This window comes from Pelophylax lessonae (genome assembly GCF_965119305.1).
Source record: "Pelophylax lessonae genome assembly, chromosome: 4".
In the NCBI taxonomy this organism is placed as follows: domain Eukaryota; kingdom Metazoa; phylum Chordata; class Amphibia; order Anura; family Ranidae; genus Pelophylax; species Pelophylax lessonae.
This window is the reverse complement of record NC_138771.1, coordinates 446,907,844-446,926,308: the sequence shown is the minus strand read 5'-3', so window position 1 is coordinate 446,926,308 and position 18,465 is coordinate 446,907,844. Positions and strand designations below refer to the sequence as shown.

General features: G+C 41.0%; 1 protein-coding gene across 1 annotated transcript in view; it reads left to right on the top strand.

Moving 5' to 3' along the window:
• FLT4 (fms related receptor tyrosine kinase 4) overlaps positions 1-18,465 on the top strand; it is a 358,183-nt gene that overhangs the window by 189,822 nt on the left and 149,896 nt on the right. Inside the window, exons 3-5 of the mRNA XM_082253130.1 lie at positions 11,859-12,130; positions 12,681-12,790; positions 15,228-15,390. Of these exons, the coding sequence (XP_082109256.1) occupies positions 11,859-12,130; positions 12,681-12,790; positions 15,228-15,390 (545 nt within the window). The remainder of the gene's footprint in view (positions 1-11,858; positions 12,131-12,680; positions 12,791-15,227; positions 15,391-18,465) is intronic.

Here is an 18,465-nt window from a genome sequence, read left to right as displayed (position 1 = left end):
TGGGGAAGAGCTCCCTGTCAATAGGTGGGGAAGAGCTCCCTGACAAGAGGTGGAGGAAGAGCTCCCTGTTAATAGGTGGGGAAGAGCTCCCTGACAAGAGGTGGAGGAAGAGCTCCCTGTCAATAGGTGGGGAAGAGCTCCCTGTCAATAGGTGGGGAAGAGCTCCCTGACAAGAGGTGGAGGAAGAGCTCCCTGTCAATAGGTGGGGAAGAGCTTCCTGACAAGAGGTGGAGGAAGAGCTCCCTGTCAATAGGTGGGGAAGAGCTCCCTGACAAGAGGTGGAGGAAGAGCTCCCTGTCAATAGGTGGGGAAGAGCTCCCTGACAAGAGGTGGAGGAAGAGCTCCATGTCAATAGGAGGGGAAGAGCTCCCTGTCAATAGGTGGGGAAGAGCTCCCTGACAAGAGGGGGGAAAAGAACAATATGTAATGAGGTGTGGGTAGAGCTCCCTGTCAGGAGAGATGGGGAGCTCCCTGTAAAAAAGTGGAGAAAAGCTTCCTGTCCAGAATTGTGGAGAGAGGAGCTCCTTCTCAAGATGTAGGGTTTTCTGCCAAAAGGTGGAGTAAGAGTTCCCAGTGAAGCATGGGGAGAGCTCTCAGTCAAGATATAGAGAAGACCCTTGTTAGGGGGTGGGGGATGAGTTTCCTGTCAGGAGGTGGGGGAAAAGCTTCCTATCAAGAGGTAGGGGATCTTTCTATTCAAAAATGGGGAAAAACTCTTTATCAAGAGTTGGGGGAGGATCTCCCTGCCTGGAGGTAGAGAGAGATCTCTCTGTCAGGAGGTTAGGGAAGTATTTCCTTTCAAGATGTGGGTGAAGAGCTCCTTATCAAGGTGGAGGAAGAACTCCCTTGTCAATAGATGTAGAAAGAGCTCTTTTTCAAAAGGTGGGGGAAGAGTTCCCTGTCAAGACGTGGGGAAGAACTTCCCTATCCAGGTAGGGGAAGAGCCGGTTCACACTATTACGACTTGCCAGACGACTTGGTCAGCCTGGCAAGTCGTGCTCCGTCGGGTCCATTAAGTAGTACAGGACCGGTTCTAATAGGAGCGACACAAGTCGTTCCAACTTAGAAAAAGGGTCCCGTACTATTTCGGGGCGACCTGGAGGCGACTTGCATAGACATTCATTTTATGAAGTCCGTGCAAGTCGCGCCGAAGTCGCGGTGCACGCGACTTCACAGGTCGCCCCCTAAGTCGGAGTGACCTAATGTGAACGGGGGCAAAAAGAACTCTGTCAAGAAGTGCGGGGAAAGCTCCCAGTAAAGAGGTATGGAAGAGCTCCCTTTCAAGAGTTGAAAAGAGGGACGCTGTCCAGCGATGTGGGGGAAGAACTCCCTATCAAGAGGTAGAGGAAAAACTCACTATAACGAGGTGAAGGAAGAGCTCCCTGCCAAGAGGTAGGGGAAGAGCTAACTATCAAGAGGTGATCAAGAACTTCCTGTCAATTGGTGGGGGAAGAGCTCCCTGACAGATGCTGGAGGGTAAACTCCTTGTCAAGAAATGGGTAAAGAGCTGCTTGTCAGAAGCCTGGAGAACTGTAAAAGTCAAGCAGGGACTGAACCTGCACCTTTCCACACAAAATGTAGATATTCGTTTTTTAAAAGGGCTCTTTGATAAGAGGAATCTCAAAGAATCACTCTATTTATATAAAAAGAATACTGCTACAAACTTAAAACACATTCATTTTACTTTCGTCAAATAAAATCCTTAAAAATGCCAAGTGAAAACATATGGAACAATTTTGTGTTCCATGGCAATACCCTGGAGCTGCTCATTATGGAAGTCAATGCTACCACAGTATAATTTCACATTAACAATACACTGAAATACAATGACACAACAAAACAGAACATTGTAAATGCATTTTCTTTTTTTTTTTTGTTTAGAAAATCCATTAGGGTTTTTGGATGACAAGTCTAAACCACAACAAGTTTAGAGTTCCAGAAGGCAGAAACCTTGGCGGCCATGGCAAGGCAAAGTGACAGAGAAAATGAAGCACTATATCTTTGTGTATTTATGCCTAGATTTACTGATTTATTTCAATTACTATAAAACCAAGGTCTTTTTTTAGGGGGAGACGTGTTAAATAAATTACCAACCTAACTCCTAATCTATGCATGTATTAATGGTATTTCTCCCCACACCTCTCTTCTGGACTGCTGTATAACCTGGAGAAGATGGCATCTTCTGCGTAAAGCCAAAACTGAGAACAAAAATGTAACAACTGTATAGCATTGGGGTGGAGGGTGTAGTCCACAGAGAGAACTGGGAGCAATTCTAACTGATAACAATTCATTAGTGGAAGAGAGCCCAGAAAGCTATCAGCTGACTGGATTTTAGGCAGGATTAAAAGTTATTGTTTTGACACTTTTTAAACAAAAATAGTAAAACACTTTCATTTGTATATAGTGACATGCCCAGCATTTGGAAGCTGTCATTGGTGGAAATGAGTGCAATGGTTCTGCAGGTTTACGGCAGACTATTTTTGATCAATGTATGGGCAGGCTGGTTGTACACAATCTATTGATCGACTTGTGTACAACCAACCTGTCGGGTTTTCCCATATGATCAGTGCTGCCGGCTATAGCTGCCAACACTGATCATTGTATTCTGAGGGCGGGGAAGGCTCACCACTGTCAGAATACAATATCACAGAGGAAAGGATTCCCCCATCCACCTCAAATGTGTGGGCTGCTTAACACTACCCTCTCCAGAGAGTGATGCTGTCCATGGGGGTTCCATTGCTCCTCAATAAATAAAAGTGCCACCCTAAGCCCCAGGTTCCCATTGCCATGACGTGTCATGTAACTTGAGAATTCAAAGTCGCATGACAAGTTGTGCCCCAATAACTGCAATGGAACTGTTCTAATCGGTACGACTCAAGTTGCTCCGACTTAGAAAAAGGTTCCTTCACTACTTTTGGTACAATTACAATTCGACTTGCATTGACTTCTGTTAAAGAAGTCGTATGCAGGTTGCGATGATGTCACGCAGGGATGTCGAAGTCAAAGTTGCGGCAGTGTGAACCCAGGCTAAAACATGATGTGTGTTACTGGCTGGATCACCAAGTGAAAATGAGATGCTATAGTATCCTACATTTTTGTTTTGGGTTGATATAACTTTAACCATTGGCTGGGTAAAGGGTAGTTCATATGGATAATACATTGAAAATTTCTAGATGCAATGGAGGAGATTGACTAAAACTGGGGAACACTGGATCTGGTGCAGCTGTGGACAACAACCAATCAGCTTCCAACTTCAGCTTGTTCAATAAGGCTTTGACAATAAAAGCTAGGAGCTAATCACTGTGCACAACTGCACCAGATTCTGTGCGCACCAGCTTTAGCAAATCTTCCCTATTATGTCCTTGTATTTTATATGGTAAATCATTTATATGTGTACATAAAATTGAATAATCAATGATAAAAATTAGATTTGTAAATTGATGACAACTTTAAAGTCCTCTACCAGTGGTTCGTTCATTCTTAGCATTTAATTGTGATGTTATATCTTTACCTGTAGAGCAATTATAGTTTTCTTTCCCTACTCTATCAAAAAAAAAAAAAAACAATTTGGCTTTAGATATACTTTAATTAAAAGTGTATCTGCACATGCACGTTTTTGCTATTATCACTGCAAAGTCCCATAAATATCTGGTGAGCCTGCCAATGAAGTCCACCTAGTGTAGCTTCCTGTGATGATGTGGCAATGATGTACGCTGCTTTTGAATTCAGATCAGAGTTGACACTCTTATTTAGTCTGTGCCTACTTTCACTACAGTGGGATGAAAAAATGTTGCAGGGGGTGTGGGTTTCAGCATTGTTAGTTATAATTCACTAGCAGCTTATCAATCAGCACTTGGCCACACCTACACCTGCCCACTGCTTTCTGGATTGACAGCACTGTCTCTGCTGCTGAAACCTTCCCACTGTGAGCTGCAGTGTCTGGGATGGGGAGTATGTGAGACAATAATGGTGCTTTTCCACTGCATGGAACCGTAACGGTTTGGCACGCTTTTGTGCTTTTCCACTGCTGGTACCGCATGGTATAGTGTCGGAACTGTTCGGTACGGTACGGTATAGGTTTGCTTTTCCACTGCATGGAACCGAACGGTACGGTACGGCTCTGAAAAAAACAGTACCTACTCGATTGTGGTTCCAACAGGTACCAAACTGGTACCATATCCCACAATCCTTTGCATGCAGTCACTACTAGCCACTGATTGGTCAGAGAATCCCACCCACCCCGTTGTTTTCCCACCCACTTAACTTTAGTACTACTTTAGTGGAAAAGCAAACCTATACCGTACCGTACCGAACCGTTCCGACACTATACCATGCGGTACCAGCAGTGGAAAAGCAAACCGGGCCAAGCAGGGCCGAGTAGAGCCGAGCCGGTACGAGCCGGTACTTGCAGTGGAAAAGTGCCATAAAAGAGGGGGATATGGCTCAGTCAGGGAAGATAAAATATGTTCTTTGATTACTACATGACACTTGTGCATCATTTTTTTTATTTTTTGCTAAACAAACGAAAAAAGACCGAAAATTAAAAAAAAAAAAAAAAAAAAGAAAGAAAAAAAATTCATAGTTTGTTATAAAAATTTGCAAACCGGTAATTTTTCTCGTTCACTGATAAGCACTGGTGAGGTGGCACTGATGGCTTCTGATAGGTGACACCAATGGGCATTGATAGGTGGCCCTGATGAGGTTGCACTGGTGGGCACTAATGAGGAGACACTGATGAGGCTGCACTGATAGGCGGCACTAATGGACACATATAGGTGGCAGTGATGGGCAGTGGTAGATGGCACTCATCGGCACTGGTAGGCGGCACTGAACGGCACAACTGATAGGTGGCACTGATGGGCAGCACTAATGAACACTGATATACAATGGTAGGTGGCACTGGTGGGCAGCACTGATAGGTGACACTAATGAGGAGGCACTGATTGGTAACACCGGTGAGCATTGATTGGCAGCACTGGTGGGACACTGATAATCAGTGCTCAGATAATCAGTGCCGATGTCCCTTTAATACAAGCCGGTCATCGGCTATCTTCTTCACTCCTCACGCTGTCAGCGTGAGGAAAGAAAAGCTGAGAACCGGCTTGTGTTTACATCCGTGATCAGCAGTCTTTGGATACAGCTGATGACGTGGTAAAGGGGCGCTGTGATTGGCCATTTATCCTGCTCTGTGATCAGCTGAGTACAAAGGGGGCACGCGGGCAGCTAGTTCATGGAAGGACGTTCATGGAAGCCCTCACGGCAAAGTAAGCCCGGCTGTAGCCGTCATTCGGCTATAGCGCGGGGGGAAACAGGTTAATGTAAAGACCCGACAAGTATTTTTTAGCTGTTCTAAACTGAAAGAAAACTGACTTTAGAGGATTTGTCGTGAGTTACTTTTTTTGGAAAAATTTAGGCTGGATTCACTTTTGAGTGTAGCAGGAACCCATATTTTTCAAACATTTCAGCTTGATACGAAAAGGCCTATGCGCGACAAACATGCTAAGGAAGCTCCAAAACCTTTTCTTGGAGTGGATCATGATGCGATTTTTCACCACGTGTTTTGGGTGTGTTTGTAGCATGTTTGAATGGAACCTTACTGCTTGTTAAAATTATGTAAATACTTTATGATCTATAGTCTGGGTACAGGTATACTTTCAGGCTAAAGATTTTACTACAGTCACGCAGACACACACTCTAAGGCAGCATTTTTCAACCAGGGTGCCCAGGCACTCTGGTGTGCCTTGAGGTTTCTTCAAGGGTGCCTCAGCAAAATACCCCAATAATTTCCCCAAAATTGTATACAGGGCAGCGGGTGGATGAAGCTTGCCTTTTACGTTACACAAAGTCACGGGTTTTCATTGTGCACTGTTACGACCCTCTAGCTGACGACCTGCTAATGACCAATGACATCATCGGTTGATAAGGAGATGTCAGTTGCCTGCGTAGCATGCTTGTTTGACTCTCCCCTGCTTCTCTCCATACGTTTTGGGGTCATATTAGCTAAGTGATGGAGAAAAACTGAGCAAAAAGAGAAACATTGGAATACTAGTCAGTACCAATTTGTACCTAACGTTGGGCATCCTACGTGTGTGTATGTTGCTGCATTATGTAAAACTTTTAGGATGGGGTGCCTCGAGACTGTATATAATTTTTTAAAGGGTGCCTCGAGACTATTCATAATTTCTGGGGTGTGTCTCGACTAAAAAAAGGTTGAGAAACACTGCTCTAAGGCCAAGAGTGTGGCACACAATCAGAGTACTAAATGGAATACACATAAAATGTACAAACTCCATACAGTGTTCTGACCATCTAGCCCCCATGTTGCCCTTTAGAGGTGACATGCTGTCTACATCTTTTCCTTCACATGAACCCTTCTTTTATGCTGCAGTGGAAAGAAACTGCTCTGAAGTGAACTTCTTTGAAAACTGGCACATTTACAGAAGAAAGCCCTGAGATCAAATAGCTTCGCCTTTCATTCCACAGACTCTGTCAGTCACTAAACGCATTATTCATGCAATGTCTGCGATTCACATGTAACCTATTCCAGCGCCTTGCTTGTTATTGAAGGTGGGAACCCTTAGCTGGAGTCCAGGGACCTTATTATATTCATTACTAATCTAGGGTGGCTGTCGATATTGTTTTTCTCCCCACTAAGGAACTTCAGTGGAAGTAAGCCAATCGTCTCATCTCTCCCCTCTGTTTTCCGATTCAAATTTGATGCCTATAATGCTTTCTCCGGCTTCTATAATTAAATTCAGCTGCACCATGCGATATCATAACTGCAGACCACCCCTAAAAAGACTTGATTACATTAACCCTCTTTACTGTGAAATCAGTATGGTGCAGGTGCCATATGGAGATAACGAATGTTCATCCAGCAGAGAAAATAGGATTCCAACCGGCATGGGGGGGATATTTTTTCTTATTTTTAGGAAAATTTGTAGCATGTGATTGAGTCATGAATTTGAAACCGCAAAGTCCTGATTCAGCATACAGTCTCGGTGTGAGATCAGCTTGAGTTCCGAGAACATTTTCATCGCTGGCAAGGAATGATCGGGCTGCTGTGGACAACACTGGAGCAGCTACTTTTCTCTGAATGGTTTCTCTGTATGTCAATTCCCTCTATAGTCATTAAACGTGAGATGAAGAGTGAATGTGAAATGAGGAATTGTTATAAATGTGATAGGATTTTACATGCCTTATAAAGCAATATATAACATGGAATTGAAATTTTGACTCTAATGGGTTCATGCCGTAAGGAAAGCACAAAGTAGAATATCAAAAAGGTGTCATTGAAAGCTGTAATAAAAAATGTCTAAAATGTACAAAATAAGGAACTCTTAGACCAAAGTTACTCCTAGTACCCTACTAATGTGCTCCAGAACAAAGGTTACCCATTTTTAATAACTGGTTAAAATAATTTGTCTTTCAGTGTTTCTAATCCAACTAGAGATTTAAAAAGTACATAATAGAACAGGCTGTAAAAAAAGAAAGACTGCATCCTATAAAGAAGCCATATGGTAGCTAGCGGAGCCAGATTCCCCATGCAGGAATTCTCAGTGTGAGGCTTTCAACACAAAAAAAAGTCCCTGAATAACAAGGCCGCTTATTTAGTGAGGACCCCCTCAATCATCTTAATTCCTTGCACAAATTTGTAAATAGAAATATATACTTCTCTAAGGCTGGCCATACATTATACAATTTTCTGTACAATTTTCTTCTAGATGTACCTTCAACCATGTAGTACAAAGGCCTGCCTAATAGGATACAATTGAAAGTGTTCAGTTTTTTACCTCATATTATAAGGTTTTTGGTAAATCTAACAGAAAATTGTACAAGAAAATTGAACATGTATGGCCAGCCTTACTCTGACTTCTGCCTGACTTCTGCGGTCACCATCCTTCCAATGAGATCCTGGAGACTACCAAGGAGGCCAAATTTGATGAGAAGAAAGTGTTGCATTGTGCTGTAGCATACAATTACAAAATTATGGGTACTTGGAAATTTCCAGGATCTCATTAGAAGAATGGTGATGTTTGTGCAGCAGATTAAGATGGGAGAGGGACCCTCACTGTATAGGGGGACCTTGCATATGGTCCACTTTTAAACCCACTCTCCACTGTTATCTTTACCCTCTCGAGAAAACATTTACTCTAACAAAAAGCTAAGCTTCTCTGGCCTTGGTGATATCAGCATCAAAAGATCACAGACCTGGACTTAAATGGCACAGCTATGAGAAGCCCCTTCTCAAACATTATGATCCAGTGCAGCAGTCATTTAAATATACAGCTTATACACAGAGATCTCCAAACTATGGCCCTCCAGCTGTTGCGGAACGACACATTCAACGAGGCATTGTAAAACTCTGACATTCACAGACATAACTAGGCATGGTGGGAATTGTAGTTACTGAAAAACTGGAGGGCCATAGTTTGGAGACCCCTGGACAGTATATGAAGGCATGCAGTAGTCACTTTAATGCCCATGAGCAACTGACTCTTCTGTAGCTCCTGTAGTTAAGGCTGAGCTACAGACAGATATAAAAACATAATTGAATGCAGTTGTGTATTTATGGAAAAAGAATCTCTTTAACATACAACTATCAAAAATCCTTGATCCTTTTTTGATATTAGTCTCTTAAGCCGGCCATATATAGGTAAAATGTGTGGATTGAGAAATTGGGTTAGTATTTTGCATTCAACTCTCTGTGTCATTGTATACTGACAGCGAAGAGACTTCCTTTCCTTTAGAATATACTGATCAGTACATGCAGCTCTGACTGAGCAAGAGTATACCAACAGGGCAGTTGATTAAAAGTCCATCGGTAGATTGACTTCTGTTCAACCACAGTAGATAAACATGGATCGAAATTTGGCTGGTCCCTGCTCAACAAGCCAAATTTTGATCCATGTATTGCTAGCTTGCTATTTCTTGCACAGCCGCACTTGAGTTCTGTTCACACTAGTGCAACTCCAAAGTCGCACAATTTCCAGTGTGACTTTGGAGTGTGACATTCATATGACTTTATACTCTCTGGCACTCAAGTTGCATTAAAGTAGTGCAGGAACCCTTTTAAAGTTGCAGTGACTTTGGGACGCATAGATTGGAATGGGTGCCATTGAAATGAATGGGCTATGACTCTTCATGTAACTTTATGAGTCCAAATTCACATGATAAGTCGCACTAGTGTGAACGGAGCCATAGGCCCCTTTCACACAGGCGGACCATTCAGATCCACCTGTCCGCTTTTTTGACGGATCTGAACGGATGACCCATGCATCTCTATGGGGCATCGGATGTCAGCGGAGACATGTCCGCTGACATCTGATCCGTCAAATCTGGACGGATGGAAACCCTATTTTCCATCCAGCGGATCGGATCGGATGAGAACGGACAGACGGTCCCCCATAGAGAACAGCGGGGATCTGAAAGCTCTGTCACAATTAGAATACCTAATGTGAAATTTAAAAGACCATATAGTAAAATTGAGAAGGACACTGCATGGCTAATACCTATACATGACATGTATAGATGGTGCCACACTCCTATAGGTGACCCCTCATTAGATTAAATATAAATATAAAAAACCACTCTCTAAAATCTAAAAATAATCATGTAGATATAAAATCCATATGACAATATGAAATTCTATATATTTAAATATATTATATATATAAAATGAAATTAACAGTAAAGAAAAACAGGGAAAGAAGAAAATGTCCTTCTCAATTTTACTATATGGTCTTTTCAATTTCACATTAGGTATTCTAATTGTTTGTATTACAATTTGGTGGCAATTGGGCTTTTTATATTTATTATTACTGTTTACATATTCATGAAGTATATTGGATTTTTTATAACTTCCGGGTTGCTCTGGGAATCCCGTATTTCCTGTTCCTTTTTTGTTTTCTCCTCCCCTACATCATCATTGTGTTTATTATTGGCAGCTTGGTTTAATCCCCGCCTATAGTTTTGGCTTCTTAATGCTTCCGGTTGCCAGTTGCCACAACTTGACAAAACTTGTTAAAGCAAAACATGTAGTTGTGGCAACCAGAAGCTATTAGAAGCTTGTGAGTCATCCCTGAGATCCAGCCCGGCTTCCCGCTGAGCTCCGCACCGTCACTTCCGGTGACGTCACTCACGTGCCACTTCCGGTTACTATGGAGGATCTGGCTACGGAGGACGTATCGGCTCTAGGTCAGTGTAGCGGCCGCACACAGGACCCAGTGAGCCGTTACCACCTTGGTGCTGAGGTATACCATCTGGGATTACTTTTCTTCACCTTGTAACACCCGATGCCATTGGATTCCCCCATTTTACCATCAGGGATCCCCACAGCACCCCAAGGAGTTCCGGAATCTACAGGACTGGTTTGGAAGATTACTTATTCATTTAAATTTATGTCTATTAAATTTTATGGTTTATCCTGAGACAATTTTGTCCATTACTTACATAGTGTTCAACTTCATGTGCACAATAGAGCGCCATCCTTCTTTTTTGTTTGTAACTGTTTCTGAACACCATCCCGTGTTAAGGATTGGGCAGCCTAGTTGCAATTGATGAATATTAACCATAGCATGATAACATCAGGGTTCATGATTCAGCAGGAATCTGCATCAAGGACTAGCGCTTGAACTTTTCTTGTGTTCAGTATTGAGCTGGCCCACCCTTTGCAGATATAACAGCTTCAACTCTTCTGGGAAGGCTGTCCACAAGGTTTAGGAGTGTGTCTATGGAAATGTTTAACCATTCTTCCAGAAGCGCATTTGTGAGGTCAGATACTGATGAGGATGAGAGGGGCTGGATCACAGTCTACCCTCTAATTCATCCCAAGGGTGTTCTATTGGGTTGAGGTCAGGACTCTGTGCAGGCCAGTCAGGTTCCTCTACCCCAAACTCACTCATCAATTTCCTGATGGTCCTTGCTCTGTGCGCTGGTCCAAATCATTTGGTGGAGGGAGGATTATGGTGTGGGGTTGTTTTTCAGAGGTTGGGCTTGGCCCTTAGTTCCAGTGAAGTGAACTCTTAAGGCGTCAGCATACCAAGACATTTTGGACAATTTCATACTCCCAATTTTGTGGGAACAGTTTGGGGATGGCAGTCTTTTGCGCAGTCTGTTCCAACATGACTGCACACCAGTGTACAAAGCAAGGTCCATAAAGACATGGATGAAGGAGTTTAGGGTGGAGGAACTTGACTGGCCTGAGTCCTGACCTCAATCCAATAGAACACCTTTGGGGTGAATAAGAGCAGAGTCTGAGAGCTAGGCCTTCTCGTCCAGCATCCGTGCCTGACCTCACAAATGCACTTCTGGAAGAATGGCAAACTCTTCCCAGAAGAGTTAAAGCTGTTTTAGCTGCAAAGGGTGGGCCAACTCAATATTGAACCCTATGGACTAAGACTGGGGTACCATTAAAGTTCATGTGCGTGTAAGGGCAGGCGTCCAAATACTTTTTACAATATAACATTACCACAGGATAACTGTACTTGGTGCAACTTGTCCAATCTACTACAGTTCAGAAGTGTACCACTGAATGGGTAGGAGTGGTCATATACTGCAGTATGAACTGCCTAATTGCCAGCAATGGATGGTAAGTATTGAACATTAAAGCCATATTTATTATACAGTAAAAATGTGGCATTCACAAAACATTTACTGCAGGTGAATTTTTCTTGTCTATGTTTTTTTAACATAATGGGAACAATTTGCTTTTTGGGAATGTTTGGCAAATGTCACAGTCAATGCTTTACAAATATATATGTAAGTGTTAACTGCTTAGTTGTAATGTATGTCATGCCAGGCCATTAATGATTGACATACTGACTGCAACAGTATCTTTTTTTTTTTTTTTTATCTAGGGGACAGTTGCCCCTGCAGTGGTCGTGGCCAGGAGGTATTATAGAATCCGATACAAAGGAAAAGGGCTCAGAGTTGGAGCTGAACAGCACAAACAGCACTAGAAAGGTCATTGTAGAAGACTGTGAAGCTACGTCCAGTAAGCCATACTGCAAACTCTTCAAATTAACAGGATCCCTTGCTAGCGATTCAGGATCTTATTGTTGCCACTACAAATATATTGATGCAAAGGTTAAAGGCGCTACTGCTGCAAGTGTTCATGTCTTTGTACAAGGTAAGGCAAAAATATTTGAATGGTGTGTTTCCTCTGGGTTCTCTGAATGCAAGCAGGCTTTTATAATTCGTACAAAGTATAGGCAAGCTTCTCAGGACTTGGATGCAATATGTGAACCAGAACCCTCTGACACCCACCAGCTTATTATATAGTTCAGGACCTCTAGCAGGGAGAGTATTATGAGAGGTCTAAATCACATCACCTCAATATCTTGCTTGTCTCCATAATGGATATGGTAAGGGGTGGTACCATAAACTAATCAGGGAGAATTTCACTGCTGAAGTAGACCAGAGATAAAAAAAAATATGAGTTGGCAGTCCTAACCACCTATATTTGCCCAACCCAAAATACCATGTATAGAAGCTTTGGACATCAGTAACAAAAATGTGAGCATGAAGGTGTCTACTCTACCTTAAAACACATCAAGCCTTCCAATTTTGTGTCTGATTTTGACATTCTTCCTTCTCAAAAAGCATTTAACTTTTGTGGACTGGGGTTTTAACTTCACCTTCTTGTCACTCATGTTCTTTTTTTCCCATTTTAATTTTAGATTGGGAACAGCCATTCATCAACCCAAGTGGAGCTCTTTTCATATATAAAAATACTACCAGAGTCCCATGTCAAGTGTCCATTCCTGACCTAAATGTCACTCTGCAAACGGTATGTAATAGTATAACCGCCTGTTAACAACCTGAAAAAATAATAACCCTATTATAAGAGCCCATTCACATTAGCGCGACTTGTCAGACGACTTGTCAGCCTGACAAGTCGCGGTATGTCGCGGTCCATTGAGTAGTACAGGACCCGTTCTAATAGGAGCGACACAAGTCGCTCCGACTTCGACTTAGAAAATGGGGTCCTGTACTACTTTGGGGTGACCTCGGAGCGACTTGCATAGACTTCCATTATGTGAAGTCTCTGCAAGTCGCGCCGAAGTCACAGTGCACAGCGGTGCACGCGACTTCACAGGTCGCCCCCCAAAGTCATGTCGCCTCAATGTGAATGGGCTCCAATTATGTCTTCATCTTTATGGATTATAATCTTCTGACATCAATGGATAGGTAAACTTTGAAACCACTTAGACCAGATTCAGAAGTGTGTATTGTGATAATCAGCAGTATATCTGCAGTGTACAGTATTGTACAAAACAAAAGTTTAGGTGTGCATTAAAATGGCAGTCAAGGTGTGTTGAGAATTTATTTGAAATGAATGGGCTTCCTTAGCACAAACATAGAAACATAGAAACATAGAATGTGTCGGCAGATAAGAACCATTTGGCCCATCTAGTCTGCCCAATATATCTGAATCCTATGAATAGTCCCTGGCCCTATCTTATATGAAGGATAGCCTTATGCCTATCCCATGCATGCTTAAACTCCTTCACTGTATTTGCAGCTACCACTTCTGCAGGAAGGTTATTCCATGCATCCACTACTCTCTCAGTAAAGTAATACTTCCTCATATTACTTTTAAACCTTTGCCCCTCTAATTTAAAACTGTGTCCTCTTGTGGTAGTTTTTCTTCTTTTAAATATGCTCTCCTCCTTTACCGAGTTGATTCCCTTTATGTATTTAAAAGTTTCTATCATATCCCCTCTGTCTCTTCTTTCTTCCAAGCTATACATGTTAAGGTCCTTTATCCTTTCCTGGTAAGTTTTTTCCTGCAATCCATGTACTAGTTTAGTAGCTCTTCTCTGAACTCTCTCTAGAGTATCTATATCCAATGCTAATGTTAATGTGCATTTTAAAATACATAGGATAACGTGCAGGGGTAATGAATGAGCACGGTCTACCTGCTTCTCCCCACTGTACTTGCTCCATCTGTCATTTGGTTCTATTGTAATACCAAATTAAGTAGGTTGTTGGAGTGCAGCCATCCGGATGTTCCTTGTCTTCCATTGTGCAGCACGCAAGCTGGGCTGGCACCTGACTTGAGGTGTTGTGAAGGGATCATTAGAGGCTACCTACCTGGAGCAGCGTTGGCACGTATGACAGCACAATGAAAATGTGTGAATCAAACCTAATAGTCACCTCTTGCTGCCCCTATACTAAATATATATACACTATGTTGCATCAGGTGACACTCCTGTCCTCCTCTTATGTGACTGTTGTACATAGGCTCCAATAGCACAACTGTATTCTTGCAAGCCTGAATAGAGATGGCTTTTCCTCACTCGTGTGCAGAAGCACAAACCCTATGCTGATTTAAAGGAATACAGGAGCCACACTGAGTGCAGTTCGCCCTCCCATTAACGTTCAAGGGGAAGGAAGGCTGTTAGGCTTATATGATTTAAAACTACTGTATACTCATCCTTAGGCAGAATCTTCTCAAGAGTTCATTGACTAAGCTCAGAAGATTGTAATCATAAAGGCAAAGGGATTATCAGGAGTGAAGTGTTTTCTATCTATTATAGGAACTGTAATCTTTAATTTTCTGAGTGTAACCATCTTCTTACCAGCCAAATTTATTTTTGCTATTGGTACAAAGCAACACATACTTTAGAATGTTTTTACCTGACTCTAGACCAGCTAGGGTGCTAGATTTAGAGGGCATAAAGTAGATTTGCATTGTTGACATAGCAGAATATCATAGTTACACATATGTTTTTTTCATATGTTGCTCTTGGCATTGGGATCTCAGCTTGCTAGCTTTCATTCTACAGAGATGGTTCTAATAAAAGGGTCACCGGGGTGGGGCACTGTGTGAGCTATTTTTGTTATAAGATTTTACAGCACTTTTTTAAAAAATATAGGCATCTACACTGTCAGTTTTTTATTCCTGACTGTGTCCCCATATGAAATTCCACCTCCTTTCCTGTTCCAGTTGACAAAAAATCTGCGCAGTGGGACCATAGACAGAAGTTTTAGTCAAAAGTAACCTTTTCCAATTCTAACCTAAAAATATAAAAGTTCCACTTTAAGAACAAAAAGTAGGAGACAGATGAATGGGAGAGTTAAGAGAAATTAAGAGAAAAAAAAAACCTGATTTATGAATAATATTAAATGAATGGTTTTGTTTTCCTGTTGGTATGCAGTTAAAATGCTTGATAAAGCTCTTGATATAAGCAAAATTCACGTATTAATGTGTTCTGTTTTAGCATAATTCGGTTATTATACCAGATGGCAAGAGTGTCTTATGGGACAACAAGGAAGGAATGTTGGTACCTGCCGACCTTATAAGAGATGCTTTTCTGGTACAATGTATGACGACCATTGACAAGAAGGAATATCGGTCTAATTATTTCCTTGTCCATTTTACAGGTAGGAATTAAACCAACCAATGTAAACATCAGCTTCAGCCAAAACTGTTCATTTCCTTTTGAATAGAGCAGGGAAGGGTTAGAACCACTGTGAACATACCAAAATGGTATAGAGCTTTTTTCACTTATACAATCATCATTGCTATCTAAATGCTACACCATAATTTGTGAAAAAAACAAATATCAATAAAAATGAATTATAAAGAAATGAAAGTCTATCCAAATTCCTTTGGCAGTGCTTCTCTATTTGCAACACCAATTTGTGCACATTAATCCTCCACAGTCCTGTGTGACCACCACCAATAGTGCTCTCACCCGGACTCCATGACCTCTCATAATATGCAGTATCATAGATGGCTTGTGTCCTCCTCCGTGGACTTATATCACGTGACATCATCAGGGGGAATATTTGGGGGGGTGGGGGATGTTGAAGTCACGTGACCCTGTGACCAAACACATAGGGGCAGGGCTTGTTGGATGGCATCACAACACTTGGACACTTGGGATAGTGCAAGGATCAGTAACATTACATAGAAAATGGTTAGTGTATACAGAGAACAGTGTATATGTTTTATGCTGGCTGTATTTGGCGCAGTGTAGCACTCTTGTAATGTAAGTGTTATACTGCACATTGGGAATGAGTTAATAACATTTTAAAAGGATAAAGAGCTATTTTAGTTTCTCTTTTATATATGTGCTGCGGAGTGGAGGAGAGCGCTAGAGAGTGCTTTAAAGAGATAGTGTCCACATTATAGAAAGAAGAGATTGGATTATAACCAGAGACCAAAGAGGGAGTCTACTACCAAGGAGAGCCACCAGGGATACCACAGAGGAGACACAAGCTATGACCCTGCATGTTATGCAAGATCATGGAGTCTAGGTGAGAGCACTATTGGTGGTGGTGGCCACACAGGACTGTGGAGGATTCATGTGCACAAATTTATGTTGCAAATAGAGAAGCACTGCACAAGGAATTTGGATAGACACAAATTATGGTGTAAAATTTAGAAGGTAATTATGTTTTTATAAGTGAAAAAAAAAGTGCTACACTATTTTGGTATCTTGATTTACTAACACATATATATAAGAGGGTGACAGGTGGCAGCTGCTATTTATATTTGTTTTTATGATTTATGATTTGCTAATGGGCCGTTCACACTAGGAAGTGCATGTGAATCGTACAGGAAAAATGTGCAGTGCGATTCCAGCCCCATTCATTTTGAATGGGCTAAAATCACACCACACTGCACGTGCAGCACTACTTTTAGAACCATGTGATCCAGTGCAGATAAACGCAATGCATTTGCAACCTGTGTTTGGGGTGTTCTTAACCCTCCTCTTTATTAGCTTTCTGTTACTATCCATGATGTTAACGGGTCAGTTTTGACCCATGTCTTAAATCAGCCATAAAATACCCTCGGAACATTTATTTATCATCCAATTTGTTTCTTACCTCTTGGTTACCTTGTTAGGCTTCTTTATCCTTGAAAAGATTGGTTTTAATATTTTTCGTGTGACCCCTTAAACCTTTCTTTTGATAGCATACCTCTCATTTTCAATTATAAAAAATGGTAAAATAAAGTCAGCAACTCTGAAATGTATTTGTCCTATGTTTCTTTACTTTATTTAGAGAAGCAGACAAGCAGGCAAAGAGATAGGCCCCTCCTTAACTACAGCTCACAGGATTGAGAGGTGATTGGCTGTCAGTGTTACTAAGCAGAGAGAGTGTTTATGATTTTAGTTTTGGCACTTATTAGTGTCCTAAAATCCTATATTATAACTGGGTCAGAATTGACCCTAACACCATAAACGTCTTATTTTTCACCACAGTATTTTATAATTTAGTGAAAAGGATTCTTTTTCTATTACATAAATAAATCAAATAAACAAAATCGTTTAAATAGAGGTTCCTGACAAAGTAAAAAAATCTTGATGCAATAAACAAATTTATGCGATACTTATAGACATTCAAAAATGAAAACGGGTCGGTTCTGACCCTAACATAAGAGGAGGGTTAACCTAAACTGACCCCTGCAGCAGATCGCAAGGGCATTGCGATCGGAATGCAGGGAGCCACTCGGGAAGAAGGCTCTCCCTTAAGGTTTTTTTGTTTATGATCATAGCAGCAAGGCATATATTTATATTTGTAGAACCACTGTCGAGTTTTCAATGACCAATTTTATCCTTGGTGAGGAGATTTCTCTTTACTGTCTGTCAGATCAGGAAGTCATAGGAACTCTATCCAACATAAACAAAGACAAAAAACATGATTTCTGTACTCTCCAGTAAAATAATTGTCTTGGAGTTTGAGTGACACAGGAAGGAATTCACCTTTGGCTTATACTGTCCCGTGCAGCAGGCTTAGACATTGACAAACAATAGAAAAAACTGCAGACGCGCCTATGATAGATTTTATATATATATATAAAAAAAAAATATATATATATATACATATATATATATATATATATATATATATATATATATATATATATATATATATATAAAATATATATATATATATATATATATATATATATAAAATATATATATATATATATATATATATATATATATATATATACACACATATATATATATATATATACAGTATATATATATATATATATAGCTTCTGCGCTATCCCTATAGCTAAATCTAAGAACACAGTGCTAAAAAAAACTAAATGAGAATGAGGTAGCTAAAGACCAGTCTGCATCCAACCAGTGCAAATGCAACTAATATATACTACATCAAGGGTGCAGCGCTCTCCTTCAGTATGTTAGGTGCATAGATTAATTCACATATAAAGTTCATCAGTGATCATAAAATAATACAATAACTATTATATACAAAAATATATCAAAGGGACTCCATCTTTCAGTGCCAGTCCATAAAGATATATGTATAAAATCAGTGAATCGTGTAATCTCATGCACCTAAAACAATCCTGTGTGCTTTGGCCTTTGCTTACCATGTATGAGCCTTTGCAGTGTTGAAGTGGCACAGCTTCCACTGACAGATCAAATCCAGTCCACAGCTCTCAGCGTAGTGTCTTATATGTAGGAGAAAAAAA